Here is a 24,238-nt window from a genome sequence, read left to right as displayed (position 1 = left end):
TATGGAAACCATATATTTAATATGGAACTTGGCAATTCTATCTTGTATTTTTATCCAGCCTTGGTATTTCTCCATCTGGGAGCCCTGGCCCAGACAGGCTATGGGAAAACTCAGCTCTGAACAGCACAGGGGTGCTGAGGATTGGAGACACCAGGATCTAGGCCTGCAGTCTTTCTGCTTGTCTGCTGAAAATAATGCTGAGAGAATAGGAGAAGTGGGAAAAAGTGCCATCAAGCTGTATCTTGCAAGATAGTGTGGTAGCAACACCACAGCAGCAGGAAGAAGGAGAATACAGCAGGTCTGGGAAGGGAGAGGGGAAGGTCCTGTTCTACAGAGTTAGGAAAGCCCAGCTCCAGGGGAGTCCTTGCTGTGCTGAGCAGATGGCTGGATTCCTCTGAGCCTGGACAAGAGAACAGGTGAAGGCAGATCAGCCTTCTGAGGTGCTCTGCCTTCCAAAGGTGGCTGCAGGCACAGGGGGGAGGAGAGCCCTAAATCCTTGTTCCTCCAGTGTGGAAAAACCTTCTCACTTTGTGTGTGCAGTGCCAGCCCCTACCTGTGTGATCTTTTCTTGACATCATGGAGAGGTGATGACAACCCTGCCTGGGACCAGGAGGAGAGGGCAGCTCGAAGGAACAAATGGTGCAGGCTGTGGGGCTGGTTCCTGTCAGAACTGCCCTCATCCTCCTTGTCAGGTCAGGATGTCACCCAAGAGCACAGCTCACCTTCCTCACACGTCACCACTTTGGCTCACCTTGCACATCTGACACTGCTCAGTTCCAAATGAACTTGCCTCTTTCACAGCTGGCTGGAAAACAGGAACGTCTCAAGAAGGGAATTTCTCAATCAATACCAGTGACCTTTCCACCTGCATTACGTAGCTTCTTCCAATGCAATTCTTCCTTTTTTATTGTTTTTTATTTTGTTTTCGCATGGGGATAGGAGAGAGGTCACACTTCCTTATGGGAACTTACCTACATTCTCTCCTTCCCACCCATTCCAGGTGTAGAAATGTGTGAGAGCAAGAGCAGGAATCATTGCTTGGCAAAGTCACTTTGTCAGAAGCCACATTCTCCAACCTGGCATTGTGTTAGCCATGAGTTCACACATACAAGCAGGATGTTTGCAAGCACACAAAAAAAAGTATTGCTCAAAACCCCATTTTCTTTCCTGTTGTTTTTAATTACACATTTATGTAACGGGATTATATTCATCCTCCATACAAAATCATATAAATGGCCTACATTTACTCAGGGAAATATGGATTTGGGAAGAACTAATCTCCCAAAGTCAGGAATGCTGTACAGCAATAACTCTTCATGTGCAGCCTCTGAGCATAATTATTGAGATTTTTTACTGCCTCTGGCTCATTATTGAGATTTTTTTACTGCAAAGAAGCATTTTTCTTGTACTACTTCCCAGTGTGTCTATGGTGCTACACAGATGTTTCATCTGTATATCAACAAGGGACAAATAAATCAGTTCTTGTTTCTCAAGTCACCTATTTCAGTCTTCTCAGACAGACACTCAATGAGGAGTTCAACAGAAAAGCTCTGAAACATCCAGCACTGAAGATGATTATTTGGATGCTGGGATGAAAGAAACAATCTTTCTTTACACCCTAAGTTTTAAAATCAGGTTGCTTTATAAATTCAGTTCATGGTAACATCAGGTGTGACCTTGATTCTTCAAACGTGGTCTGGATGGTGGAATAGCCAAGTAAGAGCTGCCCTTCACACTGATTGCAAACCCAAATAACGAAGCAGGTGGCTGGTGAAAGTGTCCTTCCACCTCCATGCCTGGAGCTGCCTCTCACAGTTTCTGGTATGGGATGGCCTCCTGCAGTCTCCTCTTCCAGAGAAATGCTCCCGCTGTGAGAACAGCAGCTACCAGCACCACGGTGGTCACAGCCAGAGGAACGTGGGAGCTGCCAGCAGGCTCTGAGCTCAGAGTCCCCCCTTTTGCCTTTTGGATGTCAGAGGCCAGCCCTGTGCATAAAAGAGTCGGAGAGAAACTTACTGTTTTGGTTTTTTCCCTGAGCTAGTTAATTGCAAAGATAATTAGGCAAAGAGAATTTGAGTTAAAAAGCTCTAATCTGGATCTGATCAGAAAATTTCACATTATTTCACAAATTATTCTGTGGCCATGCAAAGATTGTGGCAAGAAATTAAAGAGAAACTGTGAGTCTGTAATGATCATACTCAATGACCTTAAGATGTTGCTTTCTGGTAGTGGAAACAGCAGCTACAGGACACTGAGAAACAGCATTTCCAAAAGGACCTAGAGATTGATTGTAAATAAATAACAGACATGCAAATTAGGCATGGAAATAATAGGAAATAATAGGAAAATTAATATAAATCAGATTAGTTACATCTCATCCTTCTTCCCATAGAACTTAATCAATTGCCACTTCATATGCGCAGAACAAAGAATGGATCTAAACTGTGATAGGAAAGAGCTTGTAAATCGAATACAGCTATTTTATATAAATAAAAAATAATAATCCTCCCTAAGAATTATATCCAAATTGTAAATAAACCAGCAAAAGCACATTTCAGAGCTGGATTTCGTGTCTGAACTGAAATGCAAACAGACAGCAACACACAGAGCCTTGCGTTATTAAAGATGTTTAAATTTACCAATGTTCCTGCTCTCAGCGTGAGCTTCCCGAAGCTGCACGGGTCCAACAACAACATTCACTTGCTCATGGGAAGAATCTACATTCCTCTTGAACCTGCTAACACAGCCTTGGTAGCAGCGGGAGGAGTAGTCGTGGTGCCTGCATACCAGCAGCTCGCAGCGCAGGAACACTGACGGGAATCGGTTGGCGAAGGAGAAGGCGTTAAACCCAAACCGAGCGACATCGCCGCGCGGCGAGGGGAAGAGAGCGTAGCTGGGATCACTAGCACACCTGGAAGGACATGAAATCAACAGATTAGCCATTAACTCACAGCTTCTCATGAGCAGGAGCACTATTACACCCTCTCTTTGCAATAAGGTCAAATATAAAACCAGGAAGTGAAAGAGAAATCAAAGGCTTTAAAAAAATAAGTGCTTTTAGAAAGAAGAGAAATCACTAAATGTGCACAGCACAGAAATTCCATAGCTTAACAAGTTGTGTGTAAACATGAATAGTTGAAAAATGGCTAGTGGTTCTGCTGGTTTCTGTGTTTCAGATGAGAGCCTGTTATGCATTTTCAAACAGGATTAACTGTTTGAAAGAGGCCCTTGAAAGTTGTTGTAGAAAGAGAAAGTTCTCCTTTCTTCTCTGGAAGCATAAAACTAATTTTAATACACTTCTCTTTAGTGCTTTGCTATAAAATTAGGCTAAGTGGTTTGGGTTTCTAGAATAGGAGAGAAGGCTGACGAATTTCTTTTCTTTTTGAGTAGACAGTTTTGTACCCCAGTTATGATGCTGTGAAACTCATGATGTACAGAAATGTAGAGCTGTGGACATCCCTCCTTTTCTTACATCTATTTCAGAAACAAAGTCAGACCTTAATTTCCTCACTGCCTCCTTGGGTGAAATCTCAGTGCTTGACGGCAACTTCTGAATGACATTTGGTTGTCGTTCTGAATTTTACTCAGGCTTTGCCAAAAAGTTGTTCTCAGAAGAACATTTGCCGCGAGAATTACAACCAATGTACACTGGTCCTAAATCACCTCATTTCACAAATTAAGTGCTTTTAGAACAACACATAGGAATGTTTTTAAAGTAATTTTGTACAAAGTTCTTACCCACTTTTGGTCAATTCATAGACTAGTGTTCTAAAATCACTAGAATTAGGCGATGCCACACAGGTGTCCACAAACACGGTCAGATTTTGGTCAGAGCTGTGAAGAGAAGCTTGGAGGAACAAATTCTGATTCATGTCAACGTAGTATGGGAAGTCATGGACTGCCCATTGGAATGATGAGGAGTTGTAGAACATCAGGCTCACGTCGTATCTGCCATACTGGGTTTTGTTGACATCTATGACATCATCAGCAATGTACATGACCTGAACCCAGGTGTTCTGCAGCATTTTGCAGCTGATGTGCAAGTGAAGGTCCTTTTGCCTCTTGATGACTTTGCCAGGAGCAGGCACTTTTATCACGTTGGAGTAGGTGATTGTTTCATTGTTGCCCTGTTTGACACATTAAATGAGTGTTAAATTACCACATTAATTACCGTGTTCATTGCAAATACTGTGAGGATTGCAAACTTCTGTATGTGCTGGGTCCTGGCAGTCAGGAGGGACCTGTCACACTGAAAAATCCCAACCAACCAGGATGGGATTGCTCACTTAACTGTCCCCTCTATTTTTGTTCTCTAGTACATCATTCTGAAATAGGTACAGGGAAGGATATAAGTACCCTGGGAAGGATAAGTAAAAATATTTAATCAAATTCAGCCACCAGAAACACATGCTCCTTTTCTGTGTTTTGCATGCCTTAGCCTACAGCATCCTTTGCAATCTATGACAATTTTCCAAATGTCTATGCAATTCCCATGCCCAGAGCTCTCCCCAATGTCTTGACACCAACCTGTCTATGTGTACCACAGCTGCTGTAGGAAATGTTGAATATAACCTCAGTTGAAGTAATTTGTGGTCTACACTGAGGGTCTGCCAGGCTGATGCTCTCCACTGAGTATCCCTGGGACTGGAGATAGTGTCTGTCTACCACTGCATACATGTAGGTTGGCAAGCACAGAAGGGCTAGGGGAAAAAAATATCAATTATTAGTGATTTTGGGTACTTGATAATGCTTTCGTATTGCAAGTCCAACAAATGCAATCACTGCTACCATTTAGAGAAGAGAATTCATAAGCCAAAGCACTTTTTTTTACACTTGAGACTTAGATACGGGTAAATAATAGGACAATACTGGAACAGGTCATCCAAAGTATTAGCTTTCAATATTTCCTCCTTTGAATATTTCTAGACACACAGCCAGACCCGTTCTTAATGATCTGACCTGGTGTTGGCAGTAGCTCTGTTTTGGATAGTTGGTCTAGAAAACCTCCAAAAGTCCCTTCTAACCAACATTTCTATGACTCTGTGAAAGTTTGTCCAGAAAGGTACAAAAATATATATGAATTATGATGTGGTACAAAGAATATGAGTTTAGAAAATAACATAGAAAATATCTGAAGGCAAATACATTTAATATTTTTAAAGGAGAAAAAGTAGTTCTTTTCTGAAAGTGAGCAGTCAATAATCAGTCACAAAGTCCAAATAGGAATATCATCTACATGGGATTCCTTCAACGATATTAACAAATGCTTATTTAGTAAAAAAAACCCCAGTGTATAAAAGCTTCTGAGCAAAGAAAATTTTACCAAGAGAGCATAATTATGAATAGAATGGAAATTTACTGGTGTTCTGGTCTGCTGGAAAGGATTGATACTGAGCCCTAAAACTTCCACTGGAATATCTGGAGTCGCTGTAAAACCTCACAGACATGAAGTTTGAAGATGAGGTGTATGTGAGATGAGAGCTAGAACAAATTCTTCCAAGTAGAGGAGAAGATTTGGGTGGCCCATCATAGATCTCAATATAGCCATTCTGGCATCCACCTTGCAACCTGAGGAAGAAATGAGAATATATTAAAAAATGCATTAGCTGAACTTTGGGGTTTAAATGCTGAACAAACAATATAACAGGATTCTGCACTGACAGATTTCCCATGTATATTTAGCATTCACTTATAGGATCGGAAATGTGCCCAGGAACTGAGGATGCAGTTGAGATTTGGAATTGTTTTATTGCCCAAACAGAAAGTGGTTTACTTACTGAATGTTATCAAACGTGAGTGCAATGAGGAAATTGTTTGTTACATGTATTTGCCACAAACAATCTGCTTTATCTGAAGGATTCAAAGAAGGACTCTGAAATGTTCCAGAGGTCTTAAAAAGTATATCACCACAAATAATTTTTTGACCTGAAAAAGGAAAGGAAAAAAAAAAAAGAAACTGAGGGATAGAAGTGATTAATTTAGATTTCCTTCAGATCAAAACAAAAATATGTTCTATATACAGAAACCATGGCAACACAAGTTTAAATCTCAAAAGAAACACAATGATTGTGCTCCTCTCAGTTAGCTACAAGAGTGATGAACTCTTCAGAGAATTATGACCCATGCCTGCAGTTATTAACTCTGTGGGCTTCAGGCATATGGGTATGAAATAAAGAAAAAATGGTGGCCTAAATACCATAAAATCAGAGAATGAACAAAAGGAAATCTCCCGTGTAATCAACATACTCTGCAATCCACCCCCAGCCATAGAATCACTCAAACACAAAGGAATAATGAATAGTACATAAAGAATTAAAACCAGAAAGGATTTTTCCCAGTTTATTATACTACGCAAATGAAACAGTTCACACCTGCAAAACAGTAATTATGACACTTCAAGAGTAATGGATTGGAGAAATGGGAAAAAAACAAGTAAAATACAAACCTGGAGGATTTGTAACAGAGGCTGTGCTTGTGGCAGCTATATGAGACAAGGAAAAGGAAGCAGGTGAAGTGCTGGAGGATGAGGGAGCATGGCAAGGTTTTCTACCAACCCTGGGGATGTTGGTGCCACCCTGACACTGGGCAATGGACAGCCTGAGGGTGTCAGCAGAATGCTCTCCCATGGCGCATCAACCAAACACAAAATCCTGCACTCATCCCAAATGTACATTTCAAGTCCAGTCAGAGCAGACCACAAGCAGGAATCTCCCCTCGAGAGGGCCTTGACAATGCTCTATGAATTTTAGGGTCCCATGATTCTTGGTTTCAATTGCACTCTGCTGTGATTTTGCCAGCCTCTGCTCTGGGGAAGAGCCTCTAGCACAAAGGCATTTTCTCTTGTCAGGGCCTTGGCAGTGCTCTTGTCAGGGCCAGACTACGAATTTCAGGCCACCAGGTCTCCCAGTCTCAGCTGTGTTAAACTGCTTTTCCTGGGTTCTCCTCTCTCAGGGAGAAGACTAAACACAAACCTCTGCCCCACTAACTATTCAGTCAAGAGATGTCACCAGAAAAGAAATTCAGACTCACCTGGAGGAGTGGCCAACTTGAACTTGGGTGGATCTTTGGCTGTGGCATCTGTAGGGAAGAAAGAAGAAGTAGCAAGTGAGCTCCTGGTGGATGAAGGAGCACGGCCAGGTTAGTCCCAAGACTGGGATCTGGTGCCACCGTGTAACATGGGAGATGGAGAACTTGAGGGTGTCAGCAAGTGGTCTTTCATTGTGGGATCAACCAAAAACATAATCCAACATTCATTTCCAGCACACACCAAATTCCAGCCAACAAAATCCACAAGCATGTGCCTTCCCTTGTCAGGGCCTTGGCAGTGCTCTATGAATTTCAAGCTACCACGACTTCCAGTCTCAGCTGCATTCTGCTGTGCTTTTCCCTGGTTCTCCTCTGCCTTGGAGAAGACTAAACCCCAAACTCTGAGGCACTAAATGTTTCTGCAGAAAGCAGTAGCCAGAAAACACAGGAGAAACTCAGACTCACCTGGCAGAGCAGAGACAGTGAGGCTGGTTGTGGCATTGGTGGCATCTGCAGGGGAGGAAAGGAAAGAAGCAAGTTGGACCTGTTGGATGAAGTAGGATGGCCAGGTTTCTCTCAGTTCTGGGCATGGTGCTGCCATCCTGTCACATGGGAGATGGAGAGCTTGGGGGTGTCAGCAGGGTGGTTTTTCATGATGGGATCAACCAGAAACATAACCCTGCTCTCACTGACAGCACACACCAAATTCCAGCCAGCAAAGACCACAAGGAGACACCTTCCCCTGCTGGGACCTTGGCATAGGTCTATAAGTTTCAGGCCACCAGGAGAGCCACCCTTGGCGTCAGTTCTGATGTGCTTTTCCTGGGCTCTGCTGTCCCATGGAGAAAAGTGAACTCCAAACTCTGCAGGTATTACTGGTTCCTCAAAAGCACTGGCCCAAAATTTCAGAGACATTCAGACCCACCTGGGGGAAGGGAGGGCATTAACAGGGATGTATCAGTGATTGTGGCATATGTAGAGATGGAAGATGAAGCAGGTGAGTCCCTGGTGGATGAAGGATCATGATCAGGTTCCTCCCAGTGGTGAAGATGTTGGTCCAGCCCTGTCAAATTGGAGATGGAGAGCAATGTGTCAATCTCAAGGCTGATCTTTTGTGGAAGGAGTAAGGAAACCAAGAATTTTTGGACCTGTGTTCAAAACACTTTTTCCCTATAAAATGAGTCCCAATTTTTTTGGTTGCCCTGAGATGTTGTGGATTTCCCTTCACTGGCCACTTTCCAGGTCAGACATGGTTCTGAGCATCTGTTTTAAACTGTCTCTGCTTCTTTTTGGACATTTAAGCCAAAAGATTATTAAAATTGCCTTGTAACCCAAACCATTCTGTAGTTCTGTGACGCCATGAGTCTATTACTTTCGGATTTTTGTTGCACATGGCTGCTTTCAGTGACTTAATTTACAATACATATGATAAACAAATTCATATCAGGTATGCTTTCCCTACAGAGCTGCATCTTCTGGGATGCAGGGAAAAGCTCTGGTCTTTGTAAAATAAGACATAATTGGTAATGTCATATTCTACAAGGGCGTGGTAGCCTCACAAAATTATCTTTTCAATTAATAAAAGGATGCAAACAGAGACAACCGAAGGCAAATCTGCCAATTAGCAAATCTGTTTTTTATACATGCATGTTTGGATTAATGTTTGGCCAGACTAAAGAGAATAATTTGGATTTTTGACTAATATTTTAATTTTTTAGTCGCAATTCTTAATGTGTGTTTGCTAGGAATAGACAGAATTTGCTGGGAGGTCAATAAACCAAGCATTAAAGTCTTACTGATAACCTAATAAAGTGAGATACTCAAAGTTTACAGGAAGAGGTGCCTGGGCATAATACAGAATATGTTTGGAACTCCCTTAAATCTGTGCTTCTAATTTGAAATACCACAGCACTTTCAGTTGTTTATATACACAGGTTTATCTGTAAAATTAAATGAGTAATAAAAATCCCCAAAACAAGAACAAAGAAAACTTGCATAAATGTATTCATTATTTTAATGCAAAAAGAAATTGGTGACCTACTCAGTCAGGGTCAGTGATCTGATACAGCATTATACAAGTGCTGTGTCTTTCTCAAGCCTTTTTTCTCTGAGCAGCACACACAAAATACTTGGTTATTCCCAGATATATAGAAAGTGACTTTATGCAGTGAGACAGATATCAGACACATTTGGTTTATGTTTATTTGTTCTATGATTTTATTGTTTTAAATGTCTCTTATTCAGATTTCCATGGATTAGTTTTCATTTCTCTTTTTCTGTTTTTATAATTCAAGCATTTTGAACTGTCTTTTGAAAAGCAGTGGGCAAAATTAGCAATGCACACTCTATCACCAATATTCCCATGGATGTAACGGGTGTTTTTTTCTTATTTATAGCTGCAAAAAGCAGTGAACAAAGAGGTGTCTAAGTCACAAGAAATTCCTAGCAGGAACATAAGACTTCAGACATCTTCTGTGAAAGAGGAGTGAGAGTCATACCTTTTTATTAATTTGTTGTGGTTTTGGCGTTGTAGCTTTTTTTAAAATACTGATAGTGTTTAGAGATTTTACTCCACCTACCTGAAAGTCCCAAGTTAGTAAAATGCACACACCTGGGATTCCTGACAGCCTACAACACAGCAACTGTGTCTTTCTGTTGCACTCCCATTAAATTATAAAAAGCTAAATAAGTTTTGGGTGGTTCTGTGTGCATTTGCTAGGTGAAATCAGACGTACTATAAAGCTGATATGCATTACAGCCAAAGAAATTATAATCCCTCATAATTCCATATTGAAAGCCATTGATTTATAAGAGCAAGGTCTCTCAGTCTTTCTTGTCAGATTTCTTTTAAAATTTGGTTCAAATTCAGCTGCAAGACACTACTGCAAAAAGTTATAATTTCATCACACTAAATTCACTTAAACAAAAACAATACTTAATTGTGATATCAATTGGTTCGTATTTTTAATAAGACAGCCTGATGTTATCTAATTTCAATCTGTCTTCAAATTTTCTTTCCATGGGTTGATTAAACTGGCCTGTGAGTGCCATGTATAGACCCAGAGTAGCAAAGTAAGACACCCTTTTTCCTACCTTTTTGGGAAGACTCTTTTTTGTGTGGATTAGGTGAGATGACATCCAGGAGCGCTGCATTTAGGAGGAATAACCACAGCAAGTCCCTGGTGGCACCCATCTTGTCAAGAGATCCCAGTAAAAGGGAGCATTAGATTTTATACTCTGGTCTAGTAAAAACTGGGGCTCCCAAGGTCAGCCTGGCCCGTGCTGTGTCTGATTTATTATGCAATATTTTTTATGATTACCTGATCTTTACAGAAGGATTACATAGGAGTGGTAAAGTTTCCATTTCCTAGATAATTTGTGTTGCTAGGAAGGAAAGTAACTCTATGCCAGCCAAAACCAAGATATTCCTTTATTATAAATTTAACCGTATGTGCTGGCCCAGAGTTACCTTTGGAACTAGACTGGTGAATATATGTGTTTCTTTGCCTCAACATCTCAATTTTATTCATTTATTCTTAATAGGTAATTGCTTGATTACGCAGACTGTAAGGTACTGCAGTATGAAGCAGCAAATTCACAGCAGGTTTTCTGATAAATTCTTCAGCAGAGAGTCTTGGTCTCATAAATTATTATATTTTAGGTCTCTATTTGAAACTGTAGGTTTGTTTCCCTGCTGTTTGCACACACACACACACACACACACACACACACAAAACCATAATAAAATATCATAAATGGGATTAAGTCAGGAATCAAAAGTAAATTCCTGTTAATTTTTGTAACATACCCTAAGTGGACCTTGCCTGCAGGCCTCTGTTGAGCTTGCTCAACTTTACCAAGGTTTTCTCTCAATCTACACCTATGGTCCTCAGATGCATCTGCCAGCAGGACTCCCTTCAATCCCTTCAACCACACAGTTTATAAAAAAGAATAGAAGGATGAACTGAAATGAAAAGTCCTGTTGGAGCTCATTTCCTTGGTCTGTGTGAAGTCTTAATGGAGTTGTAGATGACCTGGGGGCATGACAGCCCACGGTCCTGTCTGCTGGGGCCATTTTATTGCATTTCTACTGGTTCTGCTCACCTGATGAGGAGAAAGAGAGGTCAGCTAGGAACAGGCCACTTGTTGGTCTAATATTCTTTTCATTACACCCCATCCAGGCTGTATCTCTCTGTTTATTTTGGCTACCAGACCAGCTACAACCAAACTGCAATAGTTTTGTTGGTGTGTTCCAACTCTCCCAAGCACAGCTTGGGTCTAGAACAAGGGGAATAAAGAGTGCTCTTCCTGTAAATGTTCACAGGGCTCAAATTGAGGAAAGAAAGACAAAAGGACAGAGTCCAGAAACAGAATCAGAAGCTGTTAAAGCTGTTACTGAGAAGAGCAAACAAACTGGAGGACAATGGTAAATACAACCGATTGTACTCACATGTTAATAAAGAAATGGAAGCCTGAACATTGCCATTCACAGCTCTGCTGCTCCTGACTGCCTGGCAAGAGCAAAAACAATACCATGTGCTCAGTGGAGTGATCACACACTGTCATTGGGAGGGGCTCATGGGGTCAATCCTGCTTGAGGATTCTTGGAAAAGGAGCCAGACTTGTCTCAGTGGTGCCTGGTGGCAGGTTGAGAAGCAATGGGCATGAACTGAAGTACAATAAACTCAACACAAGGAAAGAGGATTCCACTATGAAACTGGACAAACACACAAGGGTGCCCAGCAATTTTATAGCTTTCTCTGTTCTTCAAGCTACTCACACCAACTGGACAGTCCTGAGCAGCTTGTTTTCTTTGACCCTGCTTTGAGCAACGGGGTGGACTTGAGGGTCTCCAGATTGTCCTGGAGACACCTGCCTGGAGATAAATGAACAGAAAATTTATGGATTACATCCAGGAGTTTCAACAACAGAGAAGGACTAAATGCTAAATTTATCCACAGTAATTAAATCTGCAAGGTTCATGAACACATGAACATGTCAGGCTACTTCCTGGGTCTCACCAGGTTCAGCTTAGCATTTCTGGCACTTCCAGTAAGTGTTTTCCACTTATATGAGGGCCTATGCCTTAATAACAGGCACCTTTGATTTGTAGAGGCTAAAATTGCGATGTAATCTACAAAACATGCCTCAGATTATCTGTCTTATCTATTGCACCCACTGAGATCAGAGCAGCAGGAAGTTTTATGCAAAACAAAGTAATATAAAAGTCTGCAAAAAATGTGAATTATGAGACTGCATTCCTGCTAGCAGACCAGATATATATATACATATACATATATATACATATATATATATATATATATATATATCACATCAGGAATAAATTAAACTTTTGCCTTGACTCTTGACCACTGATTAGTGAATTAAAATTTGTCTTACTGTGGTAAAAAGCCTTGAAACACAGGAAACTTTAAGACATTTGTCTAAGAATATCAGTCTCAATTAGTGCATAACGTGTTTTTTCAGAGGTCAGTTGCTTGCTGGAGCAAGTGTTCAATAAATTATACTGTTATCATAGGATTAAAACCCAAATGTTTTCCATGCAATTTCAATCAAAAATGCAGTTTCAAACTGCTGAATTTTTCAATCACAGTTTTTAGTCATTTTTAGTGGCTCTTGGAGCTGTTAAACACGACAGAAGGCTCTGCTATGTTCATTGATCAATCATTTTATTTCAGTTTAACAAAGGAATAAGAAGAGTTACTTACAATAACACTCTGTGCTGGTTTTCTGTCATATGATTCTTGCCAGGATGGAGCTTGAACAAAATCAGTCTGTCTGTATCTGCCCAGGAATGCTGTGCAGGACTTCAGTTCCTGTATCTGTCCCTATTCATTTTGTGTTGTTCCAGATGGGCCATACTCTGCCAGGGGAGCACCCAGCACTCAGATATTTACTCTTAGTCTCCTTTGCTTTGTCCCCACAAAAGGAAAAATGTTCAGTTTTAAGCCTAAGAAGGTGGCAAAAATAAATATCAGATGTTTTATGAAAAGCCAAATGCAGGTGAAATCAATCTGTACATCACCCATGCCTGTGTCTGGTGTTTGGGTGGGGTCCTGGGTCTCCTGGCCTCAAAGCCCCTTGTGTGAACAGACCTGCCCTTCCCTTGTGACATGACACACGTGCATTTTTGTCACATAGTGAATGAGTGTCCCCAGCAGTAAGATCTGCCAGAAGGGTTTCTGGGAGAGAGTGCAAGAATAACCTTGGTGGATATTTCTTACTGGGTCATGTCTGCTCCTGCCTTGAGTGACCCTGCAGCTGAATTCTTTCTTACTGCATTATATCTGATCCTAAAACCTGCCTTTTGACCTCCACCCCTTTTTATACTCCCCTGTTCAAATCACCCTTATTTCTTTGAAGTGTTTTTAGCTGTAGTGTTCATTTAATGCCATTTTCCTTTCTGAGTTTTACGGAGAGAAAAACCACCTGATTTGGGGGAGTCTGGGGGAAGCGGCTCCTGAAGGAGGTGGTGTGAGCACAGAAAGCTCCTGAAGGAGATGGTGTGAGCACAGAAAGCTCCTGAAGGAGGTGGTGTGAGCACAGAAAGCTCCTGGAAGAGATGGTGTGAGCACAGAAAGCTCCTGGAAGAGGTGGTGTGAGCACAAAAAGCTCCTGGAAGAGATGGTGTGAGCACAGAAAGCTCCTGGAAGAGGTGGTGTGAGCACAGAAAGCTCCTGAAAGAGATGTTGTGAGCACAGAAAGCTCCTGGAAGAGATGGTGTGAGCACAGAAAGCAACTTGGCTCCACCACCTCCAACTCTCTTCAGCGTGACCGTCTGCTCCTGCCCTGACCTTGCCTTGAAGCCAACAGGACCAGCAGGAAGGAAATGATGCTGCCAGTTGCCAAAGGGAGTGGCTCAAGGAAAGTCAGCTCAAAAATGCCTAAATGCAGGAAAAGCCACTGTGCTCAAAAAAAGAGAATCCAGCAGAGGTGCTGTGCTGCTGCTGGGGGCTTTGTGGTAGACCTCTGAACCCAAGGGAAGTCTAGAGGAAAGTAAAATGCATTTCTGCCTGCATAAAAGATCTTTTCAAAGAAAGAAACTGAAAAGGAATCAGTCACTTAGCAGTTCTACAGTAATTACTTCTCATCACCACTCTGTTTATAAGGTCTTGCTCAACTTTTATGAGGCTTTAAAGCTGATACAAACTGATAAACATCAAAGTCCTTCTCCAGAAAGATAAAACTGACGTTATATACCATTTTTGTCTAAATGCTTTTACCTGTTCTTTTACCCTTTTGAGAATGTGTTTCTATGTCTGCCTTTAGCCTCGGCCTCATTATTTCCTCCTCACAACTTGACAAGAATTACGTATTTCTGAAGCCTTTTAATGACCCATGAGCATTGAAAATGTATTTGAAACTAATTCCTTGGCCACGATATTACATCTTTGTCAAGGGTTTCTGTTGATCCTATATACCTCCCAGAAATTATCAACATTAAAAATAAATTATCTTAAGGCAATATTCCTTCTATATTTTTTATAATTATAAAAAAAATATAGTTTTTATAATTCAGTGGATAAAAAGCTGAATTAAAATACTTTCAAATAATAATCTGTGTTTACTTGGAATGTTACTGGATTAAAAGAAAAAATGTTACTAAATTTATATAGTGTTTAAGGACATTCAAAAGCTGATACAGTAAGAATTCCTTTTTGTACATGACTGTGGTACCATGTCTCACTGCACTTGTGTTTCAAGTCTATTTACCAGCAGAGAAACACCTGTGGTCCTAAGGGAAAGAAAAACCACATTCAATTTAATAATAATAATTCATAATATAGTAATTAATAATGTTTGTTATCCTAAATAAGCCAACTGCACTAAAGGTCTTGATTCCCAAACATGTAAGCCCACATTTCTAGCCAAGAGTGGTTTTGATCATTTCCCCACTCAGCCCAGTTTGTGCAAAGTCTTCCCAGAAATTCCCTGGACAGCAGATGCCTACGTGTGCTGCTCCATGCTTTGTCTCTTCTAGGAATTTTTTTTTCAAAGATAAAAACCCAGAAAAAAACCCAAAGAGCCATAATGAAAAAGGCAGGATTGCTGGTTTTGTATTTTTTTGATCGAGGACCCAGTAATTGATACTTTTTGTATAAAATATGTGTGCCTTGATTGCCATTTAAAGTAAACTAGATTTTTGTTTCTATCTGTCACAAATCTTTAAACTTATTAATACTTTTTACATTCTTCCTTGTACTAATCAAAGATGTAAAAGCATCAAGCAGTTTATCTTAGGAATGTGCAGCTCTAGTAATTAAAATCTGCACCAAAGAAAAAATTACCAATGAGCAAAATAAATCTCTTCCTATCTGCAGTCCAGTACTCAGTGCAATAATTTAGTTTTCTGAGCTGCATGTTTTATTTTCTCTGAATCACACAGGTAGCAAGATAGAAAACAAAGTGTAGTATGTGCCATTTCCTTTCACATTTTCCTTTTTTCCCACCTAACTGGGCAGATAATTTTTGCCAGTGTGCTTTTTATGGTGTGAGGGATGCTCCACATGTGACCATGTGAGGCAGCAGTATTTACTGAATGAGTGGGCAATGACAACTGTAAATACATCTCACCTTACTCCCACATTACAGGGCATTCTATAACGATTCATAGACAGGGAAGAGAAGTTAGTTAATTTTGCCACAGTAAATGAAACCAGTTTTACACATATATTGCTGTACTAAATATTGCATGATGGCAGATAAGCATTGACATTTAACTGTGAGCCAAGAGAAACCATTAAAATAAAATATTTGAATTAGCAAATGTTTAAATAAGTTATGTGCATAACTTTTCTACTGTGACTAGTCTCCCAAATTCTTTATAAACCCCTGGGGCAGTTAAGTGTTTGCCTTTAACCTCTGAGTGATCAGGCCTCCAACACACTTCTTGAAACCCATCCTGAAGATATTTGCTGAACTACTCACTGCTCGAGTGAGGCTCTCAGTTTATAAATTTCACAATGATGGTTCATATTGAGGGCAAACACACCTCAGCCCCCACACTGGAAAACTCCCCAAAACCAAGCCAGACTGTGCCCCACCCTCCTGCACAGTGCACAGCCTGCACAGCCAGGGCACGGCCACGCAGGTTTTGTTCTTTACCATTCAAGGGCAGAGATGAGGTCTGCTCAGTGGGCTCCACGCTGTGTTTGCTGTTATATAAATAACCAAGAATGTGTGTAAAGAGCAGAGCCCAGAATTTGGCTGCACCATCGTTCATGGGCAGGCACTGGCTGCCCAAGGGCTCACAGCCTGCTGGAATGAGCTGGCAAGAATTGCTTGCCTAAGCCAGGCACTTCAGCAAGCATCTCTTTGTTAGAGAAGATGAATTCTGTATTGGTCTATTTATCTAAATACAATGGAAAGAACAAAAGGGGAAAAGGTGGTGGACACATCTCAAAATGAGAGGATATAAAATATATTTTTATGGCTTTCATTGATATTCAGGTATATTAGACTGACTTCAAGCTCAACAAATATGGTCCCAGAGCAGATCAGATCCACAGAAATGTTCAAAGTACTCTGAAAAGATTCTGCATTGTGTTTGCAAGTTAGAATTTCATACATCTCATCTCTTGCTATCCTATCCTCATCCCTGACCTATATGCTTTTCTTGAGGATTTCACTGTGCTGCAGAGCTGGCTTTGGTGTTCCCTGGTCCTTGTGAACACAACAACACAATGAATCTACACTGTCCTTCATAAGGACGGGTGAGTCATCCCTTCAAAAAGAAAAAGACAATAGCCATTGACTTGTTCCATTGTTCTCTTTGTAGCTGCCACCCTACAGTGTAGCAAGATTGGTGTCATTTTGAACCAAGAACTTGAGATAAAAATAACAATAATGTGGGCTTTTACTGAAGTGACCAGCAGCCTTGAAAGAGAAATAAATGCTAGTAGAAGCCTTTTCAAATAAGATTTGGTGGAGCATTTCAGGGAAGCATAGTTAAAAAAAGAAAATTTGAGAGTAGATGCCATTTATTAATAATCATCATTTCCATTTACTAAGAGCACTTTAATGACTACACCATTTAATTCCTAAACTTAAGATTTTATATAGAACTGGAGAAGACTTGTTATACATAGCCAGGGAATGGTGAGGAGGACTTCAGGTTTTAATGCAAATGTGACAGGGCAAATATCTCTTTGGGGACATTGATATATTTTTTTTTATTCACCAGTATTTAATAGAGGGGGAAAACATAGAGACATGTGGGGTTTTGCTGAAATTTTGTAGGTTGTGGTTGCATGATAACAGAAGGTCATAATAAGCCATTAGCTACTCCACTGACTTAAGTCACAAATATTAAACCCTTGTGTGTCATTAAACTTCCATCCTCAGTCCATGTTATCTTCCAGCCTTCTTCCCCTTCAGGAGCATTCCACTGAAAAATTTCCTCTGGCTGTGGTGCAATTATTTTATCACTGTGGCACACAATAAGTGAAAGGCACTGAAGTCTGATCTAAGCTTTTTTCCCTTGGGAAGTTTGGGAGCCATTTCCAGCTCCCACCCCTTATGTGGTCCAGCTTTCCCCAGCTCCTTGCCCTTCTCTGGACATGCTCCAGCACCTCAATGACATTTTGCAGTGAAGGGCCCAAAATTGAACCCAGGATCTGAGGTGCCACAGCAGCGCTGGTTCCCTGTACATGGCACTCAGGGTTAGGTGTTACAGGCAGAGGGCGTTATGCTGTGCTCATCTCACACAGATCTGGCTGTATTTTTCACTGGCAGAACCAAGATATCCATCTTGAGAAGATGGATTTTATAGTTCATGTGCTGTGATTAAATAAGAGAGCCTAATATTGCAGGGTGGCAACCAATCTGAGGGTTGTTAAACTTTCCCTGGTCTTTTGGCTTCCTTCAGTGTTGAGTTAGATCAAGCCCACCTCTTTTCATGAAGTAAGCCTCCACCAAGGAAAGCCAGTCAGGCTTGGATTTTAATCTTGAATCATCAGTGAAATTACTCAGCACAAGGAAATTGCTCAATCCACCAAATTACTCGGACACTGTGACCAGGTGTTTAGCAAGGTTTACATAACCTGGTATGGAATCGCTTTCTTCATTTTCTGCTCCAAGAGAAACCCATCCAGAGTGAGAGCAGTGACTGAGGGGAGCCCTCATTATGGTCTGCAGCTTCCTCCTGAGGGCAAGTGAGGGACAGCACCAACCTCTGGTGGCCAGTGGCAGGGCTCAGGGGCATGGCCTGAAGTTGTGTCACGGGGGTTTAATTGGATTTAGGGAAAGGTTCTTCCCCAGAGGGTGCTGGCACTGCCCAGGCTCCCCAGCAAATGGGCACAGCCCTGAGGCTACCAGAGCTCCAGGAGTTTGGACAACATTCCCAGGGATTCCCAGGGTGGGATTGTTGGGGTGTCTGTGCAGGGCCAGGAGCTGGACTCAGTGATCCCTGTGGGACCTTCCAACTCAGGACATTCTGTGATTCCATGAACTGCCAGGGGCTGGCAGCAAAAATTAAATTATGCACAGGAAACATCAGATGGAACAGCAGCTGAATTCACGTTTTCCTGCATGACAAATGAATTCAGCTCTGGGAGAGATGAAAAAACCTGGTCATGCTTTACCCCTCATCGTGTTATGTCATGTCCCAAAACATTAAAAAATGCTGGAAAATATTATTCTAGATTAACAGATTTCTTGCACTCTAATACATCCAGACTCAGGTGTGTATTAATAAAACTTGTTTATAGAACCTAAACTGCAATTTCAACATTCCTGTTTTGCCATTAAGAAAGCAAACAATGAACAAAAAGCTTAAAGATCACAAATTTCACTCCCCATAGAACTGCTGAGGTAGCATTTGTGTCATATGGGGATGACTGACAGGAAGTGGGATTAACAAGCATGAGTCAGTAAGCACATTCCTAATATTTATTCTAGAGCTTCTGGCAACCTAGCAGCATGGTTTCTTCCAGAATTCAATTGGCATTTAAAGATGCTGCCCATCAAAGGAGACAGCTTTACTCAGACCCACTCTCAGAGCCAGGTTCCCAAAGCTGTATTGGGCCAGCAACAACAATCACACTTTCTAGGTCAGAGCTTGCCTCTCTCTTGGACCTTTGAAGACAGCCTTGGTAGCACCTGGAGGAATAGTCATAGGCCCTGCACACCACCAGCTCACACTGCAGGTAAACCTCTGGATTGCTCTGAATGAACTGGAAGGCATTGAATTTAAACCGGAGGATGTGTCTGTAGGGCGAGTAATAAGTAGCATAGGTGGGATCTTTGACACACCTAAAAAGGAACAAAAAAAACCCCCCTCATGAATACACACTGCAGTCAGTCATTTACATGCAATAAACACAAAATGAGAAGCGATTTTTGGGCATAATGAAAGCAGTTCAGAAAGCTGCAAGGTGGAAAACCAAAATGCTTTTCTTTGGCAGAATTGAACCACATTGCCTTTCCTCAGCTTGTCCCGTGTCTGATACTTGGTGTTTGTATGGTTCTGTGAAGGTAAATTAACCTTACCTGACGTTATTATTATCATAATAGTTGCATACATGAGGTATGCAACTATTATGATAATAATGATAATGAGAATGATGATGATAATAATAATCCACCATGAGCTGGCCACAGCCATTTAGTCTACTTGTTATTTTAAGCTGTGGGGTGTGTGTGTGAGTGCTATATTTTGGGTCAGGCCACCCCATTTTTCCCAATAAACCCTGAATGCTCGTGTCTAATAATTAATTAGAAGTTGTCATTATTGTCTGCTATATTCACACTATTCCATTAAATTTAAAAAAAAATAATAAGAGATACAGGAGTTTGAAGGCAGTTGTATCTCTAATTGTAATTCATAAGAACTCACCCATTCTTGATTATAGGATAGGATTTTGTTGTAAAATTGTGGCGAGTGGGAGATGCCACACAAGTGTCCAGAAACAGCACCAGCGATGGGTCAGAGCTGTGCAGGGAGGCTTCCAGGAACAAATTCTGGTTGATGCCAACACGGTAGGGTGAGTCATACACTGGCCTTGAGAAGCTTGAAGAGTCATAAAATGTGAGGTTTACATCGTATCTCTCATACTGAGTTTCGTTGACTTCAAAGTTGTCGTCCGCGACGTACATCGTTTTTGCCCATGTGTTCTGGAGCATCTTGCAGTTGACATGCAAGAGAAGATTTCTGTTTCTTGTGATTAATGTACCAGAAGAGGACCCTCTAATAACGTTGGAATAGCTGATTGTGTTGTTGTTTCCCTGTTTGGCACATAAAATGCAAAATTAATCCATATAGTCAGGTGCCCTATTCTACATTCTGAACTTTGCTTACAGCAGTGTGCACTGTAAAAACATTATTTCCCAGAAATTCTGATGTGGAAAAGTCTGAATCTAGTAATTTTTGTTCACAAGATAAAAATCTTAATTTTCATGTGATATTCAGTGCCCACAATTTTTACCTAGGAAACTACTCACAATAAATGCAGACATAACAGAATTAAATACAACCTGTTTAACATTAAGTACATGAAGGTTCAGGTCCAGCACATTATTTAAGCTGAAATCTGGCTACGAGATTATTAGTCATGTTTAGTCAAAACTTTGAAACCTTTATAGCTATCACACTCAGCCTGGGACCTTGAAAATGCCAAGTATTTGTATGCTTCCACAGCTTATTCCTTTGGAGATGGATAACGGGCTGCAAGGGAATGCTTTGTTAGCAGAAGCAGGAAATGCAAGTGGAAATATCCTTCAGGAGAGAGGGAGACAACCCATAATCACCAGGAGACTCCCAATCCCTGCAGAGCCCAGGTAGCTTTCAATTTGTGCTGGTTTTCAAAGCAAATTCTCCTGTTTGAATTTTTATATCCTCCCACTTTTGCCCACTTTGCTGAAACGCTCAGTCCTACCTCTCTGACAGTGCCACAGCGAGTGTATGGAATGTCGAATGACACAGAATTTGATGTGATGTTGGGCGTGCAAAAGGGGTCGTTCAGGGTGAGGTTCCAAGCAGAGTAGCCGTGGGACTGAAGGAAGTATCTGCTCACAACCACGTGCATGTAGTCTGGCAAACACAGCAGTGCTAGTGGATGGCAAACAAAATGTGTTACAAGCTCATGGCAGTGACCAAAAAAGGTAAATAGTGGGTTAAATAAACACTGTATTTTGCAGAAGCAGCTGACATGGCAGAAGGAGCTCAGAATCCAAACCATGGACTTCAATCTCCACGAAAACACTACAGATCTGATTTAAATTTTACAGACCTAATTTAGAACACTAACAAGATTAACAATCAATGAACTGGAAAATAATTGAAAAGCATGTTTCTGCTTTAAAGATGAACTTACTGGTGCTGCCATCAGCTGGAGTGGAATGATAGTTGGCCTGAAACCCCCTGTATGTGTGTCGGGAGTTGCTGTGGAAGCGGACGCTCAGCAGGTTTGAGGACGATGTGTACGTGGGGTAATAACCAGAACAAATCTTCCCAAGGAGAGGAGAGGTGTTCAGGGGCCCATCATAGATTTCCACGTAGTCAGAGAGGCATCTGCCCCCTTCCATCCTAGGAAGCAATGTAACTATTTAGTTTTATTCTTTGTTTTTATGTTCTTTGGTTTTTATTTGCTTGTTGGTTTGGGTTTTTAGTCAGGTTATTCTCTTTAAAGCAGAAGAATACATTTGATTGATATGACTGTCAAATCTTCGGAACAGAAGCTACAGCTTCCAATTTCTTCTCAGTAGATGTCAGCCATGTTTTTGACTAAATAAGCAAAAATTAACACATTTTCCCTCTCCAGACATACTAAAAGCTTTGATAAAAATCCTTGAAATCAAGTTGGCTTTTGCTTAGTAAGTCCAAGTTGTCAGTCCCACACATTCACCTTCCCAAGTAATAAATTCTTACTTACTGAATATCTGTAAATGCAAGTGTGACACGGAAGTTGTTTTTTACTTGTATTTCCCACACACAGTTGGCATTGTTTGGATAATTTCTGGGGTAAAATGGACTCTGTAAGGTACCAGATGAAGAGGAGAGCAAGCCACCACAAGAAGAATATTCTGCAGAAAAAAGTACAAGAAAAATATATGTATGCACCTCTAGGGTTGCGTTTGGAGTATGTCTGTGTGAAGTTTATGTCTAAACATAGAGATGGTGACTTCTGTCAGCTTCAGTAGCCTCTGCAATAGGTTCATATACATCTGAATGCAGGTTAGAAGATGCTAACCATGCTGAATAGATTTTATGATGCTGATCTGCAGTGCCTGCACTAGCAGGACACAAATATTTTCCACAGCACTGGACAGTATTGAGTCTGGAATTATGGAGATAAGATGTTCATTGAAAGAGGAACCCCCTATTACAATTGCTAACGACCAAAGGGAGGAGGAAAAAAAATCAAATAATTTCTTTTCAAAAAAAAAAGAATGCTAATAAATATCCAATTCATAAACTTACCCAGGTCCTCCAAACCTACCTGTGGGTGGTGACAGAGTAGAAGTACTGGGAGCTGTAGGGAGAGAGCAGCAGGTGATAAAAAATACAAAATACACTCAGTGTTTTGCCTAAGAGAAACAGCCCTCGGGGGGTCCACCCTCCCCAGAAGGGCTCCTGAAGGGACACTGCAACCCCAGAGCCACAATCACTGCCTGGACACTGCAGGACCCTGTGTGGCTCCAAGCCCTCCACCCACCAGCCCAGGGTGCAGCTGGTGCTCTGCGTGTGCAACAGCAGGGCCTTGATCTCCTTTGTTAAAGGCCAGCAGGTGGGATGGAGTGGACCCTCAGCATGATTGCTGGTGACATCAAACTGGGAGGAGGGGATGGCCAAGCAGACGGTGCTGCTGCTGTTCAGAGGGAGCCTGGCACTGCAGGCAGAGCAGCAGCCAGCCTTGCTGCCCCACAGCTCCTCAGCTGCCAAAAGGAGTTCTCTGCACTGTGGCTGAGCACATCAGCTCCCTTTATGTTGGAAAAACAGTAAGTAGCCTTTGGGCTCTGCAGCAATGAGTGTGTCAGGGCTGAGCAACTCCTCTGCCTACAGAATAGAACAGGAAAATTTATGATAGCTCAGCGGCAGCACTGGGGGAGATGGAGAGAGTCGCATTCCTGCCCACCAGGCAAAGAAACAGTGTCTGGCAGCAGCTTCATGGCCATCTTATTCCGAAAAACACCCTTGAGCCAGGATCCCTCTGAGTGGGGCCAGAGGGTCTGGATGCCCACAAGGTGTTGAGAGCCACCAGCAGCTCTTTGTGACTGCGATTGAGCTCCTGCCCTGGTGAGGAGTAAAGGACAGCTCTAGCCTTACCCACAGTGGTGCCAAAGGCAAGAAACGAGGAGTAGTAGGCGTGGAAGCCTCTCCTGGTGACGCTGCCGTCGCTGCGGAACACGACGGTGAGCTGGCTGCCCGAGGAGTTGAAGACGCTGTGGTCATTCCGGCACACGAGGCCGAGCCGCCCGCTCTGGGGGGACCCCCCGTCGTACACCTCGATGGCATCGTAGGGACAGCTGCTGCCCTCCAGCCTGCCGGGGGAAGATGTGACCTCAGCCCTCTTCACAGAGAGCAGCAGGCACAATTCCCAAGGATTTTTCCTGGGGAAGGCAGCGAGAACCTCAGAGAGGAAGAGAAAGCAATTTGTGTCGCTATTCACTGCTCCTGTTTTTGCACATGCGGAATGTGTTATGGAGATTGTTTACTGAAAGTGATTTGGTTAATTGGACACGGGTGAAAGTGGTTTTGAGTGGTTAGCCAGTCACTCAAAGCTGTGTCCTGGCTGTCTCAGACAGTCATGGGTTTTTCTTTATTATAGTATCTCTTCAGTATAGTTATAATATACTATTAGAGTAATATAATATAGTTTTAATAAAGCAATTGTTTGTCACAGTGATATTTTCTCAAAAATCCCTTCACGGGGATTTCTTCTCCTGGGAAGTTGAGAAGCCTCAGAGAAAAATGCAAATAATAATTATCTGATTCTCTTCTCCTGTGTTTGCTGCTTTGGAATGTGGCAGGTGCATGTTGGATTGGTTCCATGTGAATTGTTTTAACTTAATGACCAATCAAAGGCAGCGGTGAGTGACTCTCTGAAGACTAACGGGTTTTTATTATTCATTCTTTTATAGCCTTCTGATATACCCTTTTCTCCATAGTTTCATATAGTTTTAGTATATAACATAACATAATATAACATAATATACTATATATTAGCTTTCTAAGAATATGGAGTCAGATTCA

At 41.6% G+C, this 24,238-nt stretch overlaps 1 protein-coding gene across 1 annotated transcript; it reads right to left on the bottom strand.

The window, feature by feature from the left end:
- Positions 1 to 1,809: 1,809 nt before the first annotated feature.
- On the bottom strand, positions 1,810 to 24,151 carry LOC121341749 (deleted in malignant brain tumors 1 protein-like). The gene is made up of 9 exons (XM_041415554.1): positions 24,140 to 24,151; positions 23,312 to 23,555; positions 22,485 to 22,517; positions 21,918 to 22,068; positions 21,360 to 21,571; positions 4,528 to 4,700; positions 3,739 to 4,127; positions 2,640 to 2,911; positions 1,810 to 1,985 (listed from the first exon to the last, which is right to left on the bottom strand). Exons 1-9 carry the CDS (start codon positions 24,149 to 24,151, stop codon positions 1,810 to 1,812), a joined length of 1,662 nt encoding a protein of 553 aa, XP_041271488.1.
- Between the last annotated feature and the right edge of the window lie 87 nt (positions 24,152 to 24,238).

The sequence above is a fragment of the Onychostruthus taczanowskii genome, unplaced genomic scaffold (assembly GCF_017590055.1).
Source record: "Onychostruthus taczanowskii isolate IOZ18803 unplaced genomic scaffold, ASM1759005v1 scaffold5, whole genome shotgun sequence".
Lineage (NCBI taxonomy): Eukaryota > Metazoa > Chordata > Aves > Passeriformes > Passeridae > Onychostruthus > Onychostruthus taczanowskii.
The sequence above is the reverse complement of the archived record's forward strand: the minus strand, read 5'-3'. Positions and strand labels throughout refer to the sequence as shown.